Here is a 24,919-nt window from a genome sequence, read left to right as displayed (position 1 = left end):
TGTGTGTGTGTGTGTGTGTGTGTGTGTGTGTGTGTGTAAATGGTCTGAAGCTCAACATCAAAAAAACTAAGATCATGCCCACCTCCTGGCAAATAGAAGGGGAAGAAATGGAGGCAGTGAGAGATTTTACTTTCTTGGGTTCCATGATCACTGCAGATGGTGACAGCAGTCATGAAATTAAAAGATGGCTGCTTCTTGGGGAAAAAAGCAATGACAAACCTAGACAGCATCTTAAAAAGCAGAGACATCACCTTGCCGACAAAGATCCATATAGTTAAAGCTATGGTTTTCCCAGTAGTGATGTATGGAAGTGAGAGCTGGACCATAAAGAAGGCTGATTGTCGAAGAATTGAAGCTTTTGAATTATGGTGCTGGAGGAGACTCTTGAGAGTCCCATGGACTGCAAGAAGATCAAACCTATCCATTCTTAAGGAAATCAGCCCTGAGTGCTCACTGGAAGGACAGATCCTGAAGCTCAGGCTCCAATACTTTGGCCACCTCATGAGAAGAGAAGACTCCCTGGAAAAGACCCTGATGTTGGGTCTCGAAGCTATGAACATGAGTTTGACCAAACTGTGGGAGGCAGTGCAAGACAGGAGGGCCTGGCATGCTCTGGTCCATGGGGTGACGAAGAGTCAGACACAACTAAACAACAACTCTCTCTCTCTCTCTCTCTCTCTCTCTCTCTCTCTCTATATATATATATATATATATATTAGGTGTATAAACAAAGCAAGAGATTCCCCCCATTCCCAACCTCCTCCCTCCCCCAAAACAGAAGGTTAATGTATAAGCTTTTGCCATAAGTCCATGTGTGTGGTGGATGCCAATTTACAAATTTTATCGTTAGTAATCCATATATTGTTGCCTGCTACACTGAAAATTGTATCAGCACATTGTAAGTCCTCAACAGCAGAGCAAGAAATGTAGCAGTGGGTGACAGCTGTCTATCAAATAAGCATTGTGCTAATTAGCAGGTGCTTATAATCCACAGGTGTGTGACACAATTTTGATGCATTTCAGGTGGCAAGTGACACCACCCCTGTGAATCGCATGGCCTTTAAGCTGCGTTAACCTGGAGTCCTTGGATGTTGCAGCTTCAAATTTACTGTCAGTTTTCAGTAAAGAAACCAATTGGATTTGATGAAGAAAAGAAGACTCTTGGTGCTTGAATCCCATTTTGATGAGGGGACATCACTCAAGACATCGCTTCACAGAGTGAATTGGATTAAGTAAAATCTCACTTTCCAAAACATACAGTTGCAAAAAACTTTATTCACAGATGGTTGGAAATGAATAATTATTTATAATCAAAGATTTTTCAGTCAAGGTTCCAAAAGGTAAAGCGACATGGACAACCCATCAAGAAGAGGACAACATGAGAGACCCTCCAGCAACGTCAAGTTTGCCAAGTAGCAAAATGTCATTTCTGGGAAATTGCTCATGTCTGCTTGATGTCCACAATCGCTACCCAAAACTGATTAAAGGGATCAGCAACTAATTGTGCTAAGGAAATTGACACCAGCTAGTCCACAACACACAGTTACTACTAAATGTAAATTAGAACTGAATATCTTCAGAAGTCATATGTTTACTTTCAGTGTTTGTGGATGCTTTTAAAAGGACTTTTAGGAAACAGTGGTATTAACTCCATTTCAAAAGTAGGCTCATTTTAGGAATCTAAAGCTGCATTATTTATGCACACTTAGTAAATTACACTTAACCCATGGCTAAAACCTGTTGTTGTTGTTTTATGCAATTTATGAGTTGCCTAATTTAAAAAAAACCTCTCTAGGCATCATACACAGCATGTATTGCATCAAACTGTAAACTGCTTATTTCACATGGGAAGAGGTTCTGTGCTTTAAACAGCTGCATAACTGCAGTAAGCAGTTGGCAAAGCAGGCCGTAGCTGTCAAGTTTTCCCTTTTCTCGCAAGGAAGCCTATTCAGCATAAGGGAATTTCCCTTTAGAAAAGGGAGAACTTGACAGCTATGAAGCAGGCTGCCACCACTGCATTTCCCTGCCAATAATCATTTCTGTCTGAGATGCAGCAGGTGCTTAACACCCTAGAAAAACCTTCCTCCATCTTGGGTCCCCAGATGTTGCTGGATTACAACTCCCATCATCCCTGACTGCTGGCCCTGCTGGCTTGGGAGGATGGAAGTTGTAGGCCAACAAATATCCCGGGGACCCAAGGTGAGGAATGTTGCCCTAGAGCAAGCATGGGTTCCAGGGGTGCCCAACCTCAGTCCTCTCAGCCTCCTTCCGAAGCAGAAGTGGAGTTGTCATGGTGGTAAGTGACCAGGAGGCCTCTGGGTAGAAGCAGGAATTTCAATAGCTGGAGGTGGGATATGGACTCAAAGATCGGAACCGGGGGGGGGGGCACCATGACCGACCCAACAGTGGATATAATCATGCAGAAATGGTAGCAGCTGGGTAGATTGCAAGAGAAAAACTGGCAGCTTGTAGATTGGTGGAAGAATAGTGGCCCCTGGGCCCCTGACATAACATCCTAGATGCAGCAGTTTGTTTCACTAGGAGGATGTGGCCAAATGAGGCCAATTAGGAGAGGGGGAGATACAGAGAAACTAAGCAGTAGTTTCCTAGGTACTCCATAGGGGGAATGAGCAGAGGATGGGAGCTCAAAGCAAGAGCCCCTGGCAGTAATCGATTCTGTGTTCCTGGCTTGGTAGAGCCAAGTTGTGGCACCACTGAACAAAATCTTATGTCATGGTTTCATGGCATGCGTTCGTGTGTTTGCAGTGCCAGTTGGCCAGGAGGGATGTCAGGAGCCATGAGTCTTTCTCTCCCTCTCCCCTTTTCCTTAGTGACTACACGGTTTTGCATTCCAACCTGTTGGCAGGCAACAGTACAATATAATCTACCTTTCATTTCTGTTTACAGTCATACCTTGGTTTAAGTACGCCTCGGTTTGAGTACTTTCAGTTTAAGTACTCCGCGGACCCGTCTGGAACGGATTAATCCACTTTCCATTACTTTCAGTGGGAAAGTTCGCTTCAGGTTAAGTACGCTTCAGGTTAAGTACGGACTTCCAGAACCAATTGTGTACTTAAACCAAGGTACCACTGTACTTTTAACACAGTAATTACATTCACTAATATAGTTCTATAAAAAAATTCCTTCAGTAGCACCTTAAAGACCAACTAAGTTTTTATTTTGGTATGAGCTTTCGTGTGCATGCACACTTCTTCAGATACCTAGATGCAGCAGTTTGTTTCACTAGGAGGTATCTGAAGAAGTGTGCATGCACACGAAAGCTCATACCAAAATAAAAACTTAGTTGGTCTTTAAGGTGCTACTGAAGGAATTTTTTTTATTTTACTTCGATCCAGACCAACACGGCTACCTACCTGTAACCAGTAATATAGTTCTAGTTACTGTGTTAGCTAAAATGAAGTGCATTTCTGGATGACTTTAAAATAACACTCCTTGAAGACTTTCAGTTGATACTAATACATTTGAAATACCTTAGCCACCAAGACAGGACCTGGATTTGATTGTAATATTTAGCATTAAAGCAAATTATTGGGGGTGTTGGAAAGGTTCTGCTTGTGTGTGGACCTGAGTTGGAAAAATGAAGGCCGGTGTGCTAGTTTATGCCCCCACAAATCTCCACCCCCACCAATTTGTGGATGGAGATGGGCACTTCCACTACTCCCAGATTGCCCTGGACAATTCAGAACACTTTTTTAGAATGGCTCAGGAATACCTAAAGGACCACCACTCTCCATATGAACCTACCCAGACCCCGAGATCCCCATCTGAGGTCCTTCTTCGTGTGCCTTGTCCACAAGAGGTCCGGAGAGCAGCAACCCGAGAGCAGGCCTTTTCTGAAGTAGCTCCCCATTTGTGGGATTCTCTCCCCAGGGAGGTTCAGCTGGCGCCTTCATTATGCACTTTTAGGTGCCAGTTGAAAATGTTCGTCTTCAACCAGGCCTTTGGTTGATTTACATCCAATGCCCATTTAAAATGTGTTGTGGAAGTGGGGGTTATTGGGTGTCTTTGTTTTTTTGTTTTTATTATGTAATTTGTGGGTTTTTTATTGTTATTTTATGTTATGAACTGCCCTGAGATCTATGGGTATAAGGTGGTATACAAATTTAATAAATAAATTACAATTTTAATAAATAAATAAACCCTGCATAAATGGAGTTCTAAATGCTGAAGGGAGCCTCCCCTTTTCTTCAGAAGTATGGCATCCTCTCCCATCTCATGTGTAGGTTTTACGGACCAGGCTGTTGCTTTCTGGAGACATCCGTTGACTGGGTGGGTGGGGTGGGAATTGTGCCATTTATTTACATGTTGACATTGGCGCAAGTGCTAAGGCACTGGGTGCCTGCTTCAGGTTTGTTTGTTTTTTCCTGTATTTACACCACCTGGGGAAGGTGTGAGATTGGAATATACCTTCGAAAGGCTGCTCCGCCTCACAAGGAAGGAGAAGGAAAATATTCCTTAAGGGGTTGAACTGTATGTCCTGTACAAGACAGGAGATCCAGGTCAGGTGATTTGCAGCAAAGAGGCATCTTGCCAGAGCCATGGCTTTGTGGATACACATCCCTTGCTATTTTGCATTCTTTTTGGTGTAAGGTGGTTATTTTAGAGGAGGATAAATTTGTGTTACTGAAAATGAGCCTTTGGACACCTTAAAGCAGGGGTAGGCAACCTCAGGCCCAATCGCCTGTTCCCCCGACGCTTCATTTTAATTCATTTTTTACATCTAAGCAAATATCTACATCCCCACCCCTCTTCTTCCTATCTTTCTTTTCTGCTGCGTTGGTGGTTGTGTTTTAATTTTTGTTTCCCCTCCCGTTTTTCCTTATATAATAATACAATTTTGGTTTCATTCGCCTTTTCCGTGCTGAAATGTCACAACCTGAATGACCATGGCTTCCCCCCCCCCCCCCAGTTTTGATCCTGGGTATGCCCCTGCTTTCACACAGGGGCAGCTAACTCAAACTTACTGTTTTTTTGCTCAGTTTCAATTATTCCCAGTTGGTTACATGAGACAAAATAAGCAAGTGGTGCTCTGGTACACCAGTGAAGAGGGGCAAAACCTCTCATTGTCCCAGATACTAGAGGAGCCATTTACCTCTCCCTCCTCTCCCACAGTATTTCCAAGGGTGGGTGTGTCTTATACAATGTGTGAAGATGACCTGTTTTGTTTTGTTTTGTTGCGGAATCTAAGCAGAGCGGGGTGGGGGCACAGGCAGGTATGCTACACATCTTGAAACATCCTGAAATTTGGTTTCTTTTGTCCCCAAAGAGTAATTTTAACCTATTTGGAAACCTGCCATATGAAGTATAGTGTTGTGATGGAGAAGAAGGAAGGCAGGGGAGAGGTTTTGCTAATTGGCAATTACTTGTCTTTGTCAGATGCTTCTTCTATTTCACAAGTTTGGATTAATGTTAATGCCACCTCTAAATATCTGTGCTCTCAGCAACACAGAAATGCTAATTCAAAACGTGGGCTCATTTTTTTTGAATGCTTAATTATAATGCTTTCTCTTTATTACGTTTCATTTTGCAAAGGCACTGTAGGAGGAAGGGCAATTAACAAAATGACTTAAAGTCTAAATGGAAGCAAGACTCATTATTCTCCAAGGATCCACCTCATCATAATCACATTTTCCATATCTTGGGGCAGGGGGAACAGGGGCGGAGAATTTGTTCTGAAAAGCATCATTTGTCTTGCTTTGGTTTGCAATGTGTCAGCCGGGATGCCAGTCCGCATCCATTTTCATAATGGATGAGAACATTGACTCAGATTTGATGCCGGGACACGTCACTTTCTGCAGACCAGTTCAGTTCACAGCCAACTTAATATCCAGTTCAGCTTTTTGCACACAACAAATGTATGAAAGCAATCTTTTCCAAACTGTGTGTTCAGGTAATTAACATGACATTCAAGAGTTGCTGAAGTGAAGTCAACGTATTGTTTTAATTCAAGGCTCTTGTGAGGCTAAATTAACCCCCCCCCATGGAGGAACTGTGCAACACACCTCTGATGAGCCCCTGCTCTGCTATGACTTCTTGCAGTCCAATCAACTTTCCAACCAACTCTTGCAGTCCAGTCAACCCATTATTTCTACTGCACGGGATTGACACAGAGATGCAACGAAAAGATCTGCCATCAGAAGAGGTTCACCCCAAACAGTGGCTTACACGGAAACACAGGAGTGGGCTCACTTGCGGCTTCCATGTTCTTACCAGGAGCCCTGTGGAAAACATAAGTGCCTTTGTGGCATAGATGTCATGCTGAAGTGGAAAGGAGTCTGTTAGCCATAGACAATGGCAAAGCTATCAACCACCAGAAACTCCATCTTGAATATAACAGCTATGACAGACACAAGGCAGCCAAAATTTGTTGCTACTGGCCCACTGAAATCAACAGAATGGTACTTCATAATTTTTAATGGTTGATGTTTTATTGTGTTTTTAATATTTTGTTGGGAGAGGCCCAGATGGGCATCATCATCATCATCATATTTGCAAGTAACTCGTATCATTGATTTGAATGGAACACATTGCAATCCAATGCACAGTTAAACAGATGTAAATCCCACGGTTTTCACCCAGGTAAGTGTGCCTTGGATTGCAGTTTTTGTCACACTGGATATGTTCTGGATCATGCCCAAAGTTCCTAATAGTGATAAAAGCCATTCTTTTCTTTTGAGTTTGGGTGTTTTTATTGTTTTCCAAAAATAAGTGCAAATATTTTGCATGTATTTTTTGAGTGCATTCTTGGGAATGAATGGAATCTCTACCATATGAAATCAGCTCTTTATTTGCCAGACAATTATGCAAAGAAGCTTGATAAAGACCCTGACTACTAAAAATACAGAACTCTCCCTTTTTAAAATTCATTTCCAGGATCTTGTGTCACCAGCCATCAAATTTGCAGAGTTTTTCCCTTAGGGGAGGAATGAGGACTTTGTCTTGCACAATGCTCTCCACCCACAAGCTCATCCATATGCATTTCCCCCCTTATCAGCTGCCAGAAGGATTATTGCTCTTGCTACACAACAGAGTCATTTGGGTTAATTGTGCTTGAACACTCCAGAAGTGGTTGGAGATGCTCTCATTCCTTTTTTTAGATTTAAGGGTGCTCTTTTCAAGCAGCCGTTTCCTTTAAGTCTAAAATAGTTACTAATTTCAAAAGTCCTGCATTCTGCCACCCCCCTTTTAAACAACTGCATGCTTGAGAGCCAATAGATTTGAAGTTGTCCCATTTTAGTCCATAAACTTTCTTCTCCCACAAACCTCTCTTGCTTTGCCCATCTGCACAAACCTCAGCCTTGCCTTCTGTGTGACTGATCAGCCCCAGGGGCATCCAGCAAACTGCCTTCCTGCCAAGGGTTATTAGAGTCAATATTGTTAATTACAGATCTGGTTGAATGTGCTGATTTAGTAGATTTAGGGTTGTTCTCAGTTTCTCCTGAGGACCATTTCTTAAAACTACTGCCTCTTCTTTTCCTTTTCCGCTTATACACAAGGATATGCTGGGGGGGGGGGGGGGGAGAGCTATATAGCTAAAAGCAGCCTCTCTCTGAGCATCTGGTGCTGGGAACAAGCAACATGAAATGGCCTTCATCCTCATGCCACGCTTGTGTGTTTCCAGAACCACCTGGCTGGGGTCTTGGTTGGAAATGGGATGCTGGGCTTGGATGGTTGTGTCAGAATACCTCAAGGCAACTCCCAGGATGCTCTGCTCATCCCACAGGTGGGGCAGGTGCTTAATGCTCTCCCTCTTAAATCAGTGGACTTCAGAGTTTTTTAATGTTGGCTCTAATTTGCCATAAAGATTGGCAAATATGATTGGAGAAGACGTTCTCTAGCTTTTTCAGAGAATGTACTGTCCTTCAAGCTGCAGTTCTTAAACATTTTACTGCTCAAACATTTTACTGCTCAAATATGAAAGCGTGAGGCCACAACAGATATAATAGACAAAAACCAGAATAAAATGGTTGAATAGATAAGTCTTGCAATGCTCTCTCCCTTGTGAGACTGTTTCTTCTTGTGAGTTTTTCTCCCTTCAGTAACAAAAGAGCACCCCAAACAGACAGAAATGCTGTTGCATTGCAGGTATCCTTATCTACATGAAACACTAAATCCCTCTGCTCATTGCCTACTTATTCTTCTTGGCAATGTTTGTATTTAGTACCTCAAGACCATTTGTAGAAATTCACCATCTCCATGAGTGACAATTGAATTCAAGACAGATGACAGAACGTTCCCTCTCAGATTGCCGAAGGAGGTTTGAAAGAGGAATCTTTTCACTCATCGTGTGCACAATAATCTTACTTTCGCCTCATGTGAGAAGGTATATAAAACAGACCCTCCAAGTGCTGCTATTTTCCAGGGGCGTCCTGATTTAGAGAAGCCATCCTAGTTTCTGATTTGATTCCAGAATGTCCCAGAATGTTTTATTATGTTTTTACATATGTTGGAAGCTGCCCAGAGTGGCTGGGGCAACCATCTGATCAGTGAGGTATAAACAGTAAAATTATTATTATGGAATGGGACATCCCTATTTTCATTGGAGAAATGTTGCAGGGTGTTATAAAGGTTTTTTTTTACTGTTTCAAGAACCCCAGGCTGCAATGGGACAAAAGAACTCTGTGTGTACACTCTGGAAAGTGAAGCATCTTGCAAGCCACTGTCAACTTTCTTTAAAATATCATTCATCTCCAGCTATAATAATGGTATCATTATATGCGGAAGTCTACTTCGATTGAGCAAAATATGTGTGTCATTTTTTTTATCTGTAGGCATGTGTGGTACTAATTTACATGAACATGTTAGCATGGTAAAAGGGAACTATAAAATAGGAGTTGTGAATCAATAAAGGCAATTGGCTTCCCAAATAAATGTAAATACAAGGATGGAGTTGCTTTTTGGCTTTGTAGAAGATTTAGGGTTAGCAGTTGGTATAGAAATGGTTGTGCATCTTTTGACAGCTGCTAGAATTTCAAGAACTCTGACTATTGAGGAATGGAATGTGACGCTTTCAAGTGTGGTATAAATGAAGGTAAAACCAAAATGCTTGTTTACAAAGCTATTGCACTACCAACCTTACTGTACGCTTGTGAAACATGGACCACTTATAAACACCATCTCCAACTCCTTGAAAGATTCCATTAACGGTGTCTCCCAAAAATAATAATACACATCACTTGGGAAGACAGGCGAACTACCGTACTTTTCCGTGTATAAGACTAAGGTTTTTTTTTTACTTTAAAATAAGGTTTAAAATCTGGGGGCGTCTTATACATGGATAGTGCCTATGCCCATTTTCTAAATTTGGGGTCCCCCAAAAGTAGGGGGCGTCTTATGCATGGGAGTGTCTTATACGTGGAAAAATACAGTAATGCCAGTGTACTGGAAGAAGCAAATATCAGCAGTGTCGAAGCAATGATTCTTCAACTTCAACTTCATTGGACTGGTCATGTTGTTCGGATGCGTGATTATCGTCTTCCAAAGCAACTATTCTATCCTCAACTAAAGAATGGAAAGCGAAATACCGGTGGACGAGAAAAGAGGTTTAAAGACTCTCTCAAATGTAGTAATAATCAGTGATAACTGGGAAACACTGGCCTGCGAGCGCTCCAATTGGAGAACAGCCTTTACCAAAGGTGTCATGCACTTTGAAGACACTCAAACTCAGGAAGAAAGGGAGAAATGAGCTAAGAGACAGTTTAGCAAATCCTCACCATGGTGAACTCCCGCCCAGAAACCTATTTCCCCACTGTGGAAGGACGTGTGGATCCAGAATTGGCCTCCACAGTCACTTACAGATTCACCATTATTCATGGAAGACAATCTTCCTCTGCTATGAGTGATTTCACAAGAAGGAGGAGGAGGAAGTATATATGAGAAAGCAGAAGGCAGAACAGTTTATTCACAGAGAAGTAGGGTAGTTTTGTTACGTACTGGAATACCAAAGCTTAATAAAATATGCAACCTTTTGAGTTAATAGGGCTCCTGCGAAATGTAAAGAAATATTATTTTTGAAATATTAGATGGTTTTGTTTATTAGAATGTTATGTCCTTAGTTGTTCTGTATCTGTTCATTGAATGGAGGACGGACTGCCAGGATGAAGAAGCTACTCAGCTTCTTTAGCAATTTGTTCTTGTTTATACACATCAATATTTTCTCTTCCATTTCTTCTCCCTATTTTTTTTTTGCACGCACTGTGTGCTGCACATTGATGACTACTATTTTTATTTTATTTTAAAAGTGTATTTATTTAAAATACAAAATGTGAGTGGTTGCTTAGGAAATGAAAGAGCTGATAAAAAAATGTAAATCTATGAGTAGACACAGGAAAGATATCCAGAAGAGGAGGAAGCTAATGGGAACAAGGACACAAATGCTAGAAAACACATAAAAGAGGCCTCCATGTGACTCCCTGCAACAGGGAATAGTAAACTATCAGATCCAGGTCCACGCAGATCTCTACACCCACCCACCCACACCCCAATGGTGTTGGGGGGGGAGCAATCTGCATGGATCTGGATCTGATGCTATTCCATGTTGCAGGGAGTCACATGTATAATAGTATCTTTTGGAACTTCAGGTGGGCTTGGAGATGCACAGCTTTCCTCTATATCCACGATGCAGGATACGTTTCGAATGTCAAGATCTTGTAGATGGCTTTCTGGTATATCCACGATGCAGGATTCGTTTCAAGTGTCAAGATCTTCTGCCTGGCTTTCCGGTATATCCACGATGCAGGATTCGTTTTGAATGTCAAGATCTTCTGACTGGCTTTCCGGTATATCCACGATGCAGGATTTGGTTCGAGTGTCAAGATCTTCTGCCTGGCTTTCCTGGATATCCACTATGCAGGATTGGTTTCGAGTGTCGAGATCTTCTGCCTGGCTTTCCGGTATCTCTACGATGCAGGATTCGTTTCGAGTGTCAAGATCTTCTGCCTGGCTTTCCTGTATATCCACTATGCAAGATTGGTTTCGAGTGTCAAGATCTTCTGCCTGGCTTTCCTGTATATCCACTATGCAGGATTCGTTTCGAGTGTCAAGATCTTCTGCCTGGCTTTCCTGGATATCCACAATGCAGGATTGGTTTCGAGTGTCAAGATCTTCTGCCTGGCTTTCCGGTATCTCTACGATGCAGGATTGGTTTCGAGTGTCAAGATCTTCTGCCTGGCTTTCCGGTATCTCAACTGTGGAGGATTTCTCTTTAATTACCAGATCCAGCAGAGAACCACACTTTGAACAAGTAGTTAGACTCTTGCTATTTACCGAATTTCTTGGGGTAATCACCACTGCAATGTCTATTCGATATGGATCTGTTGTGGTGGTCCTGATGCAAAATCTCTCCATCCCAACCAATGCTGCACTCAGCAGCTGGAGACCCGCAGCGATATAGCCAAGATAAATAGAAGGCCCAATATGCTGCTCGCTGGGAATTGGAGGCAATTCAAAATTTTCTGGGAAGTCAATTTTCCTATTCTGCAAGACAGAAGACATGTTCCATATCACAGAAATCAGGACAAGGATCCCTGCAGGTATGTTCAGGAACGCTCCAAGCCTAAAAAAGGTTAAAAGGAAATCCTCGTGTTTTCCGGGCTCGAACACATTGCACAAGGCAAATGATATTAATACTAGGGCGGCTGAACTCATAGTGGAAGCTAAGGCCATTAAGTCCTGAGCAATAAAAATTTCCCTTGGGAGGGTTGGATATCGTTCAGTGAGACCTTCACAATGCCAAAAAGAGTTGCCGTCGTCAGAAGGGTTTCTCCAAAAACAGACATTCCAGATTCCAATCCAGACGTTTCCAGAGCCGTTCTCTCCACGCCACACTCTCCAGTTGACACTGGCTGTGGTTGCAATGCACAGAATGCAGGCCAAAATACTCATCAAGAACCCACAGAACTGGAGGCAAGAAACTACGCTCAGCAATCTCCCCACCAAGGAGCCTTCTCTCACCCGCAGGGGGGGATTGGAGAATAGAGGACCCAGGGAGACTTTGGCAGACATCCTGGAAACAAAAGAGAAGACAACATACAGTGAGGGAGGGAATAACAAGCATGTCTAGTCATTGAAGGACATCCTCCCTCCTGGCCAGAAAGAAGCAGCAAAAGAAAGAGTTCCCCTGCTCTCTCCCACCCCCTGGTTAGGTATAGACATCTGATCCAGAGAAGCCGACACACATACTTCCTTCCAGCACACTGCTCCTGATTGAATATACTGTTGCATTGTTCCTGTGAAAATGGCCCTAACCACAGCAACCTGTTGTGGATGGGAATCTGCTCATGATTTCGCTGTTTTGCTATCTGCTACTGCAGCTATCCTTTCCCACAGAGCAGAAACACACCTGATGGCATAGTGAGGAATGTTTAATCCCTACACTTACGTGAAATGCGTTCCTCAGCTAGAGTCTAGCGGGCCAGGAATAGAGCAGGTATTTGCTAGGTGCTCCTGAGCCTCAAAAAGACTCAGCTGCTGGCCACTGGGCTGACGTTCACCTGAGCAGCCGGCCACAGCAGCAACTGCTCTGCAGAATTCTTAGGTCAGTTACAGTCCAGTTAGAATCCTGACAGCAAGACAAATCATAACTCCAGGGTACTGGTCATTTGGAACAGCAGGAATGGGGGAAATGGGAGGGAACTCAGTTCCCTTCTTTCCAAATGCAGAGTGTCTATTCCAGGACACTGTGCAGTTCAAACACGTTCTTCCTGAAGTCAGATTCAGAGCAGTTCCAGGAGTAAAAATGGTGATTGGTGTATCTCATAACAGATTTGCTTGATGGTCCTGCATGCATTTCATAAAGGATCTCCATTTACAAGAGAGGCTAATAGCATTAGGCCCTGAACAATCAGAATTTCCTTGGCAAAATTATTGAAGACTCCTTACAAACCTTTCATTCTTCTTGGCTGTCACAACTTGTTTGGACATTATAGTAAGGGACAAGATCTTAGCTCTTTTCCTTTGCACTGGGACCACATGAAATTTGTGCCATGGGACCCCATCAGTCACACCAATACAGGCAACACCATTTTCAGAACCAAGGTGTCCGTGATTTAAAATCGATTTTGCGTGTAGAGGTCTCCAAAACACCCCCCAATAAATCACACTTCACACAGAAATTTAAGTTTGAGGGTTTTGGCATAATTCTGGCCACAACTTTATTTCAAATACAAAATGTGAGTGGCTGCTTAGGCATTGGTTACGACTATCTGACATCCACCCGCCTGCGGAAGTCAGGGCGAGGAATAGAAATTGAGGAGAGAATGGAGACGGGGGTCAGAGACTCTCCTCTCCTCAACTGCTCCCAGGGGCTCTTCCGTGGCCCTAGCCCCTTGTAGGGGGTACGGACGAAAGCATGGCCAGCCCTAGAATTCCTTTAACGGAATTCCCCGCGCAGCAGCAGCAGCATTGTAGGGTCAGGCACGGCCAACCATTTCCCCTACAGCAACCGAGACACCTTTAGGGTAATTCCCAGAGCTGAAAGTGACCACTTCCCACTTGAGTTATCTCTGATATCATTCGTTTCTCCTGCTTTTCCTAAATTAATGGATGAAATGGAATATCCGATACTTGGAAATAAGAGGTGAAAATGGAATGCACGGGTCCAAGAAAAAACGATTCAGATCCTGGATTCCCATGAATTTGTTTCATTAAAGGGGGAATTGTTCTTAGAAACAGGAAACGTAATTGGTCTGTATGAGAACATAATTAACAGAATGCGCCCATTGATGACCACAACTAGTATGACAAAAAATAAAAAGTTTAAAAGACATACCTGGTTTGATAAGGAGTGTCAGAATAGTAAAAAAAAAAGCTTATCTAGGGAACTCAGAAAATTGAAGTTAAAACATGATAAGCACAATCTTGTTATACAAGCTGAGGTAGCCCAATTACGTTATGATTATAAATTACTACTTACAAGCAGGAAACAAATATATTATGAGCAACAGTGGAAAGCATTGGGAGATGCAGCACTTCAAAAGTATTCACGGAAATTTGGACATCTGGTCACCCGAGGTACAAATGGGCTGGGCTACTCGCTAGAAGCATCAGTCCAAGGAAAGGATTGGGTTACATATTTTACAGGAATATATGGTTCCCGAACCTACTCACCCTCACAAGTTGACCACATTCAGTTATCAGAACTGCCAGAATGGCCAGACGTCACGCCAACCAGATTAAGAGGCTAATCATAAGCCAACTACCCAATAAAGCCCCAGGAGAAGACATGATCCCAGCGGAGATTTATAAGATAAGACTCGATTTCTGGCCACCCATTTTTGCAAAACTGTTCTCATATATTAACAGCTCAGGTCGCATACCAGAAGGGTGGAAGCTGAGCATAATTGCCCCAATATATAAAAAAGGTGATAAGAAAATTCCCACTAATTATAGACCTATTAGTTTGCTAGATGTAGCCTCTAAATTATATGCCAGACTCCTCCTTGGGAGACTGGAAGAATGGGCAGATACAAATAAGGTGATATCTGAAGCCCAGGCAGGTTTCCAAAAAGGGAAATCCACATTGGACCAGTGCTTTGTGATGAACTTTCTGCTATGTAAATACATCCATAATTTGAAGCAAAAACTGTATGTTGCTTTTATTGATCTAAAATCAGCTTTTGATACGATTCCGAGACACGCATTGTGGCAGAAATCGGGGAAGACAAATATAGATCGCCGTCTATTATTTCTTATCAGAACATTGTATACTGATACATCGATACAAGTAAAGGTGGATCTTGCCGGCCATCTCACTACAAGAATTAAGACCACTACTGGTCATGGGCGTAGGCAGGGGGGGTCAGCTGCCCCCCCAGAAGCAAAAAATTAATGTATTTTACAAGACCATAACCAGCACTTTTCCCCTCCAAAAAGGGCTTTGCTTTAGCAAGAGCAGCTAAGTCTCTGCTTGCTGGTGGGGGGGGGGACACAGCTGTAACAAAAACACATCAAATAAATAAAGCAAAGTGGCTAGCAGACAATGGAGCAGATATCCCCAGGCAATATTCGATAGCTGACCACTTCACCCTATTGTTCTTCAGTGGGAGTTGTTGCCAGTGACCTACCAGTGATCTACCACAGACATCCAGGGATCTACTGGTAGATCACAATCTACCTGTTGGACATGCCTGCTGTAAATCAAGCAGAGAGAAAGCTGCTTACAAGGCTCCTGTACAGGCGTACCGGTATCTTCCTCTTGCTACAGAGCTCCAGCATCACAGCGTCACCCAGAGGCACCCACAAATATGAGTTATCCCTCTCTCTATTTCTTCCTTCCTTCCCTCCCTCTTCCATCCTTAATAAAATACTGGGGGGGCAGGTAAGCCTCACATAGAAAGCCCATCAACATGGGGGGGGGATGACTCTTTTAAATACGGTATTTACCAGTAATTGGGGGGGGGGAGGCACCTAGGCCTCTAGGAGTTGGCTGCTACGCCTAGGAGTAGGACAATTCAAGAAAGCAGAATGATGCATATGCTATGGTAATATATCAATAGAATTATAGAATTGTAGTCGGAAGGGACCACAAGGGTCATCTAGTCCAACCCCCTGCAATGCAGGAATTTTTTCCTAAGGTGGGGCTTGAACCCACGACATGGTTGAAATATTATGCTGATATGCAGCAGTGCCTCAGAACTGTCATGGCTGCGGCCGTGCCTTGCCTCGCCCTCGCCCGCCCTGCCACCCCCTCTCGCCTGCCCGACCCTCCCGTCCTCTCCAGCCAAGCAGGGTAGCCGCCAACGCTGCCAGCCCCAGAAGCACAAGGTGGCCGCCGCCGCCGCCACGATTTCCTCGGGCCCGCTGGCCCTGTTGCCCCGCCCACATTCCCACTTCGTGGCCCCTCCCCTCCCATGCCTTGGCCCCGCCCCTGAACGACCATGGCTTGCCCTCCCCTAATTTTGATCCTGGCTACGCCCCTGATGGTACGCAGTCATATTCTCTTAAGAGAACAGGTGTGGCATCAAATAAATTACAGCGGTACCTGGGTTTAAGTACACAATTGGTTCCAGAAGTCTGTACTTAACCTGAAGTGAACTTTCCCATTGAAAGTAATGGAAAGTGGATTAATCCGTTCCAGACGGGTCCGCAGAGTACTTAAACTGAAAGTACTCAAACCGAAGCGTCCATATACCGAGATATATCTCTTAGGGAAGCTATGAAAGTTCCCTTGAGTCTATAAGAATTTACATGTTTAAGAGCATTTCTATTTTTAAATGCCACAATTTTCTTGTCACATATTCTCTATTACCTTATAATTAAGCTCTTGTCACAATTCTGAAGCTGTCACATTGTCAATCACAGACCAAATATATGCTTTGCACCAAGTCAGAGATGTTTTCCAACACACGTATACAACCTCCCCTAGACTTGAGAAGGACAAACTCCCCTCAGTTTAATCTAGAACTGACTTGGTGTTTGCAAGGTTTCTTTGCAAGTGTTCAGAAAAAGTTTGTGTGTTTGCCAATAATCCTGTCCTGTTTTTGCACTGTTGTGATGGTGTATAAGACACAGAGGGGGTACGAGTCTTGATCTAGGGTCTCTAGGGGTCAGCCTCCAGCATGTTCAGTGTGACCAGCACTCTGGATCCTCAGGAGGCAAGGGAGAAAAGGGAATCCTCTAAACCGCAGCTCCTTTCCTGCCAGGGCCAGGTCACAACATTTTGGCCCCAGAGGCGTAGGAAGGGGGGCTGGGCCACCCCAGGTTCCATTCTGGGAGGAGTGACAAGATGGCCCCTGCCTCCCCCCCAGCTGTAGAGTGGTCGAGGGCATGCACAGTCCATATGGGCGCCACTCGCGCAGCGTCCGTACAGGCTGCCTCTTGCACGGCAACTGTACGGGCTGCTGCGCATGTGCAGCATTCCGTACAGAGTGCGCACGTGTGGGGTGCCACACATGCACAGTCCATACAGGCTGCACCGCCCCGGGTGCCAAAGAGGGTTCCTCTGCCACTGACCTGAGGCAACCACAAAATGGCACCTTCCCAACAGGGAAAAGGGGGTGAGTGAAGATCTCTATCAAGAACAAGGGGGGAGAAATACCTGCATTAGGAACAAGGTGGGAAATCCAATCAACTTTCCCTGATGGTTGAGGTGGGAATCAAAGGCCATCACTCGGGGGGGGGGGGTCCATCTTAATCATGCTAGGCGGATGCAGGGCCCAGGAAACCCCACCGGGCAGCCCCCACCATTTCCTTCTTAGCACTGGGAGAAGGCCACCAGTGCTTCCCATTCACCAAGAGGCCGCCGCAATAGAGGCGACCGGGGGTGGGGTGGGGCTGCAGAGAAGGAGGCAGATCCAGCCTCCAAGGAGCACACCATAACTATTGATGCCACATCAGTGAGCGATGCATTTCTAGGAGACCAGATCTTCTGCCCCATGAATCCTGCCACCCAAGGATCGCCATGAATCCTCATGGTGGGCTGGCCCTGCTATCTGTAGACAATCAGCTGACCCTCTAAGTCAGAGGTTTTCAACCTTTTGGGGTCCATGGCTCCCTTGACAAACTGTCAAGATCCAGAGCCCGTTCAAGAGCCAGAGCTGCGCGCAGCAGGAAACAGACTCTCGGGCTGCTTCTGTGACAGCAAGCGAGGTGAGCCCCTTCCGCCCGTCCTCCCAGCTTCCTTCCTTCCTTCCTTCCTTCCTCCCTCCCTTCCTTCCTTCCATCCTTCCCCCTCTCTCTTTCTCTCTCTCTCTTCTTCCTTCCTTCCTTCCCTTCCTTCTCTCTCTCTTCCCTCCCTCCCTCCCTCCCTCCCTTTCTTTCTCTCTCTAACTCCTTCCTTCCCTCCTTCCCATAGGTGCCAAGTTCCACATTAAAAATCCGGGATCAGCAGTGCCGCGGCACCGGAAGTTGCTTCTACGCACTTCTGGACATGTGTAGAAGCAACTTCTGGTGCTGCGGACATTTTGGAAATGGGCAGAGCGGCATCAAAAGTCGTTTCTATGCATGTCTGGAAGTGCGTAGAAGTGACTTCTGGTGCTGTGGACATTTTGGAAAGTCACTTCTATGCATGTCCGGAAGTGCGTAGAAGCGACTTCTGGTGCCGGCGCGGCACCAGAGGAACATCTGCCTTTACTTACAAGGTGGTTGGAAGGCTGACTTTTCTTTCTTTTTTTGAAAACATTTTAAAGTTGCTTAGAGCAGCTGGTAACTTTATCATCAGCCATCTTTTTTCTGAGCAATGCCCCAGGAACTGTCTGCATATTATGTTGTGCAGCTGCTTCCTGGGAACATTTTTAAATGCTTTTTACCTGTATGACAATGAAGTAAGCTGATCCATCCGTTCCTAATTCCAGGGGAGTGTAACAGATGGAATGGTAGATTGACTCTGGGGAGACCTAGTTTAAAATCCCACCTTGAGCTCATAAGAGGAAAGATGGGGTAAAAATGCAATATTCTGAACAAGATAATTATGAGCTCAGGAGTTTTGTACGACTCTGCATAACTAGATTTGGGACTTTAAAGTTAAGTAAAGTAAAGGGACCCCTGACAATTAAGTCCAGTCACAGACGACTCTGGGGTTGCGCGCTCATCTCGCGTTATTGGCCGAGGGAGCTGGCATACAGCTTCCAGGTCATGTGGCCAGCATGACAAAGCCGCTTCTGGCGAACCAGAGCAGCGCATGGAAACCCCGTTTACCTTCCCGCCAGAGCGGTACCTATTTATCTACTTGCACTTGACGTGCTTTCGAACTGCTAGGTTGGCAGGAGCAGGGATCGAACGACGGAAGCTCACCCCTTCGCAGGGATTCGAACCACCGATCTTTTGATCAGCAAGCCCTAGGCTCTGTGGTTTAACCCACAGCGCCACCCGCATCCCTGTTACAGTATACTAAATGACCATTGTCAAGCAGGCACATGTTGGGTAACACAATCTCATAGGTGAACTGGTTCCAAGTTGTTAGCATTTAAAATAAAATAGGCATATGTATATGTATACAGTATGTATATGTATATATAACACAATTTAAACCCAAATCTTTAAGCTTCTTAGCAAATACAACAGATCACAATAAAGAAAAAAAATATGAATGATTATGTTGTTGTTTAGTCGTTTAGTCGTGTCCGACTCTTCGTGACCCCATGGACCATAGCACGCCAGGCACTCCTGTCTTGCACTGCCTCCCGTAGTTTGGTCAAACTCATGTTCGTAGCTTCGAGAACACTGTCCAACCATCTTGTCCTCTGTCGTCCCCTTCTCCTTGTGCCCTCCATCTTTCCCAACATCAGGGTCTTTTCCAAGGATTCTTCTCTTCTCATGAGGTGGCCAAAGTATTGGAGCCTCAGCTTCACGATCTGTCCTTCCAGGGAGCACTCAGGGCTGATTTCCTTCAGAATTGATAGGTTTGATCTTCTAGCAGTCCATGGGACTCTCAAGAGTCTCCTCCAGCACCATAATTCAAAAGCATCAATTCTTCGGCGATCAGCCTTCTTTATGGTCCAGCTCTCACTTCCATACATCACTACTGGGAAAACCATAGCTTTAACTATACGGACCTTTGTCGGCAAGGTGATGTCTCTGCTTTTTAAGATGCTGTCTAGGTTTGTCATTGCTTTTCTCCCAAGAAGCAGGCGTCTTTTAATTTCGTGACTGCTGTCACCATCTGCAGTGATCAAGGAGCCCAAGAAAATAAAATCTCTCACTGCCTCCATTTCTTCCCCTTCTATTTGCCAGGAGGTGATGGGACCAGTGGCCATGATCTTGGTTTTTTTGATGTTGAGCTTCAGACCATATTTTGCGCTCTCCTCTTTCACCCTCATTAAAAGGTTCTTTAATTCCTCCTCACTTTCTGCCATCAAGGTTGTGTCAATTTCAAGATGCATGAATGATTATATGCATCTTGAAATTTATCATTCAAAAATTCAGCAAACAAATCCCCTCAGTATAGTAAGTAAACTTGGACATAATAGCCATATTTCCCAATCACAATGCAGATCCTGGCTGCAGTTAGTACTTCAAAATCAGTTTCTACTAGTTTGTCTTTTCAATGGCATAATAGAGTTGCCTTAGGATCAGCTGCTAATAGACGTTCCATTGTTTTATCCGCTTTTCAAAGAATAATTTTCTGCTGAATATATACGTAAAAAAAATCAGCCTGTGATGTAGGACATCAGCAGCAGGCATCATGACCTAGAAGACAAATCTGAAAGATCTTATAACATTGTGTTTTACCATTTTAAATATTTTATTGATTTTGTTGAAAAGCGCAAATGTAACAAAAAAGAAAGAAAAGAAAGAACCAACTGTGTAAACCGTGAAGAACAAAGGGACCAAGGGAGAGAGCAGCCCCCGAGTGACAATGAAGTCCAGACTCGTACAAAGATGCCCTTTGCAATAACAAACAGAGGTAGAAATGAAAGCTTTCTCCACCTATGAGTGTCATCATTGCTGAGAATGAATCTTTTGCCTTTTACTAACACCATCTTTTATAAAAGCTTAATTCTGTGAAGGTTAGTCTAGATGCGACATTCCTCCAAGTCCAAATCCATTAATCATGTAGAAGAGACCATCCATTTTTCTAAAAACGATTCCTTTTAATAAGCAAATCCCTCACACCCTTTAAAATCCTCTAATCTTTCTATTTGTGTCTGTTCTGTATTGTTCGTTAGCTGTTATTAAGCAAGTCACTTCCTTTCACTTATCCCAACCCCATTTGGGCTCGAGTTGGACCTGCATTTGATTTCCAGTGTTTCTGAGTGTCTCTGTGTGCATCTGGGCGCACATGGTACATTTCCATACCGTGTTTTCTTCCAAGGATCTCAAGGTGGTGTCCATGGTTCTCCTCCTCCCCATTTCATCCTGACAACAACCCTGTGAGGTAGGATGAGCTAAGAGATGGTGACTGGTTCAAGGTCACCCAGGGCGCGTCATGGCTGAGTGGGGATTCGAACTCTGCTCTCCCAGGTCCTGGTCCAACACAAAGGTCTCACCCAAGATCAGGCTTAAATAGGATATATTTGGATGGGCTTTTAGCAGAATGCCTGTGACTAATCCATCCAGTGCATATTTTAAAAAGACACTCAAAAACCATTAGAGCTTAGAAAACCTGTGAATCAGAATTTTTTGTTTTGGGGAGGTAAGGATGTGTTCTCCCCTTTGGAAAATCATTCAAGTAGAAAAGCCTAGATACAATTGAAAATGAATGCACTTTCATCCTTTTTAGGAGTCTTTATTGTTTAAATTTCGGGGTATAATAGTCTTGTAGTGATATGAAGAATTGATTTCCTGAGACTTTGGGAAAGGTTTTTGAAACAGTAGATAAATACAGTCTTGCAATGTAGTTGTCTTTCTCTTTTGTCATCCATGTGCTTCAGCTGATCCTTTGAGAGAGGAAATAAGTATTCAATAAAATCATTTTAGGTTCGTGTTCATGAAGAATTGTGCAATTAACACACACACACACACACACACACACACACTTTTCACCATGAAGGTCATTAGGAGGCACATCAAACACATAAACAGAAAACAGTAAGCTTGGTGAAAACTTCCCAAGATCAGAAGCCTTTCACTTTTCAAAAAATAAATAATTGGGTAGTTGGCAGAGCAACAATCAGAAAAAAGTCCTGTCTGTTACCTAGTTTAGTCTAATTGTGGTTGGTTTGTAACTGTGGTTAGTTCAAAGAAACGATGGCTTCAAATTCTAATTTGCTAACTAACCACAGCAAAATGAACCACGATTTCCTGAATTTGGATGTAACAAGAAACTGCAGTTTATTAAAAAGGCAAAATTGGAAGCTTTCCGTCTCCTCTTCTTACAGGCAACAGTGAAGACGGGATGGAGGAGCGATGATGTGTTCTCAAGCCATGGTTTTCTGCCATACCATAGTGAGAGGGGTACCAGGTGGGGGAAAGAGTACTTGTTTGGTACTTTTTAACCACACATGGACCCCCCCTCCAAGTCTTCTAAAACACAATAATAAATAATAATAAAATATTGTTACATTTATATCCCATCTTTTCTCCAAAGAGCTCAAGCTGGAATCCCCCCTCTCCCCTTCTTTAGCTTAGGCTGCTGTGCCAACGATTATTGGAGGTTGTAGACTCGATTCATTACATCATCTCTGGATTACTGCTCTGGATAAAGTTGCCTTTGAAGAGTACAGGTACTCAGAAACTAAAATTGGTCCAGAATGCTGCAAGCTAGTTGTCAAGAGGGTTTGCACATAAGAATGTTTCCTAACTGAAACAGGTACACTTGCCTTCCATTTGTTTCTGGGCAGAATGCAAAGTGCTGGTGATGATCTTTAAAGTTGTTCAATGGATCCAGGATATCTGAAGGACCAGCATCTTCTGCAGGAACCTGTCTGCCTGTTGATATTGTCAGAGGCCATCCTGTATGCCAATAGTTGGGACTAGGAAGACCATGTTTGGAGTGACTATTCACAGACTCCAAAATGCTCCCCTCTCACACACACACACGAAGTGAGGCTCAGCCCTCTCTCTCTTTTGGCTTCTTTAGACATCAAAAACTTCCCTTTTAGAAGAGCGTGGGGCCGGAGGTGGTTGCTCATTTTAAAAAGCCATTTTCAATGCTGCGATTAAAGTATGTTTATTTGTTTTCACCGCTCTTTTAGGGTGGTACCCAGTGCAAGGATTTCCACTTGTGCAAAAGGACTTCCCCCGGTTTCCTCCCCCTGCACCCCCCCATGCCTTCCCCACATCTGTTCCAAAGGTTTGAGGGAATCCAAAGTACAGATTTAGGGGGGCAAACCTGAAGAAGGGAGGAGTCTGATGTGTAAGCGGAAATTTTGCACTGACTCAGTGCTACTTTGAATACAACCCTTGGTGTTTATGTCTTCTGTCAGGGCTGGAGTCAGATGCAGGTCAGCACGAAAGAAGTTAACTCTTTATTCAAGGAAACTGCATGTAACCCAGCAGCACTTCCCAGCAGGTCTTGCCCCTATGGAGTAGTTTCCTGGGCTCCTCCTCTCCTGGAAGTTTCCCACACAGTCTCAAACTGCATCTGTGTACCTCTGGCCTTCTCTTCTCTTTACTCTGTGCGTTCTCAGAGAATGGGGGGGGGGACCTTGTCGCAGCAGGAGGGGGAGTCTCCCTGGCTTATTCAGAAGCCTCTTGACCCCTCCTCTGCTTCAATTTCAGAGTCTGAACTGCTCTCCATCACAGGCTCTCCCTGCTCACAAAACCCTATTGCTCCTTCGGCACCCAGCCCCTCCTCCCAAACTTTGACCTCCTCAGTGTCCCACCACCAATCCCTGGGCTCTGAGGCTCCCTCCTCTGGGATCCAGCCAGTCCCTGACATCTTCTTTGTTGTATTTATTGTTGTCAAACTGTTTTTAAAATTAAGTTATTATTTTATAGTGTTACCCATCTTGGTCCCTGTGAATAAAAGTGGCGTTTATATTGTTACAAAAGTTGGACGCCACCCCAACTGTCTGCCAAGTGTCTGTCAAGATTCCAGGGGGGTTTCAGGGGGGGGTCTGTGTTCCTTTGGGGAAATTAGGCACAATGGAGGCTAGTGTCTTAATGAAATTTGGTTTATTTTACACATGTAAACAACCTTAAGCCTTCAATAAAGGGAGCACAGCAGCAGCAGCAGCCACCCAAAATGTGCCAGCTGATCCTTACGGCATCCTTTTTGCTCTGCAACCGATCTTCTTCATCTCCAGGACACACACAGGAATGATTCCTTCTTCACCTCCTGACTAGGATTAAAAGCTGGTACACACTTAGGACGTTTACGTAGGCTAATTAACTCTTCACGTGCTAATTGCTGATGCTCTTGGTCAGGTATCCCCGAACTGCAGCCCTCCAGATGTTTTTGGCCTACAACTCCCATGTTCCCCAGCTAAGAGGACCAGTGGTCAGGGATGATGGGAATTGTAGTCCAAAACATCTGGAGGGCTGAAGTTTGGGGATGCCTGCTCTAGGACCACATGCATATTCCAATACACAGGGATCTAGATTACAGGTACAAGGTCTGATACACAGTCTTTACACATAACACTAATTAAACACCTCAAACCTGTTACATTACCCCCTTCTAATATATATACAGAGTGTCTTATACAAGTTCTAATGAAATCCTAATATTTACTAAACCTAAACATTTAGCATCATAGCCAGAGGGAGCCGATGTGGGGATGGCATTGGCCATACTGTCTGGGGAGGGGGAGGGGGTTGTAAGCCAGAACATCTGGAGGACCACATGTTGGTCATTTCTGCCTTCGCAGAGCTCTTTCCGTACCCTGAAGCCCAGGAACTTTTTCTCTAAGCCAGAGTTGCTAAGGATTGAAGCTAAGATCTGCTGTACATTGCTGCTCAAATTTGGCCCTTTCTGTCTTTCATTTATCTTTGTCTAGGCTAGGGTAATGGTTTAACACATGTTGATGTGAAAAGTGTTTGTGCCTTCTATTCATTTAATTGTGAACAATGAAACTATATTAGGTAGAAAAGGTTATAAATCTTTTTAACATGCTTTGATCTTGTCTGCTGAGCTGAGAGGCCCAGTTGAGCCAGAGATATTTTCTCTACATTCTGGTGTGATCCAGTTGAGTGTGTGCCTTAAAGGAATCTTGCCATTTCTGTGTGAGCTCTACTCTGTGTGTTTTATTGGGTCCTCCCTAACAAGAGGGCACGTGTTGCGGTGCGACCTGGCAACCAGACCCTGTGTTGTGGCTGGGCACGTTTGGATAGCCACAACACCCTATTGGAGGTCCCTCAATGTTGGGAGAAATCAGGCCAATGGGATGCCGGCAAAAGTACATCAAGGGACCTCTATTTAAGCCCATGCACATGTCGCTGAGCTTCCTCCTTTGGGCTTAGTGCATCAGAACACCTGCCCACCTCTCCCTATATTTAGGGCTTGTGCTTGACCTTGTTATGCCATCGTGTGTCATCTGTTGTTGGGACAGGGGCACGGCAGGAATTTCCCCCACTTGGC

General features: G+C 44.2%; 2 protein-coding genes across 2 annotated transcripts in view; one reads left to right on the top strand and one right to left on the bottom strand.

Annotated features, from left to right (window-relative positions):
* CNTNAP2 (contactin associated protein 2) overlaps positions 1–24,919 on the top strand; it is an 836,988-nt gene that overhangs the window by 662,876 nt on the left and 149,193 nt on the right. The gene's annotated exons all lie outside the window — the stretch shown is intronic.
* Positions 6,300–12,161, bottom strand: LOC148684182 (uncharacterized). The gene is made up of 2 exons (XM_088653881.1): positions 10,790–12,161; positions 6,300–6,402 (listed from the first exon to the last, which is right to left on the bottom strand). The coding sequence occupies exons 1-2, from the start codon at positions 12,022–12,024 to the stop codon at positions 6,300–6,302; spliced, it is 1,338 nt and encodes a 445-aa protein (XP_088510007.1). The 5' UTR covers positions 12,025–12,161.

This window comes from Zootoca vivipara, chromosome 11, assembly GCF_965207765.1.
Source record: "Zootoca vivipara chromosome 11, rZooViv2.hap1.1, whole genome shotgun sequence".
NCBI classification, from domain to species: Eukaryota; Metazoa; Chordata; class Lepidosauria; order Squamata; family Lacertidae; genus Zootoca; species Zootoca vivipara.
The sequence above is the reverse complement of the archived record's forward strand: the minus strand, read 5'-3'. Positions and strand labels throughout refer to the sequence as shown.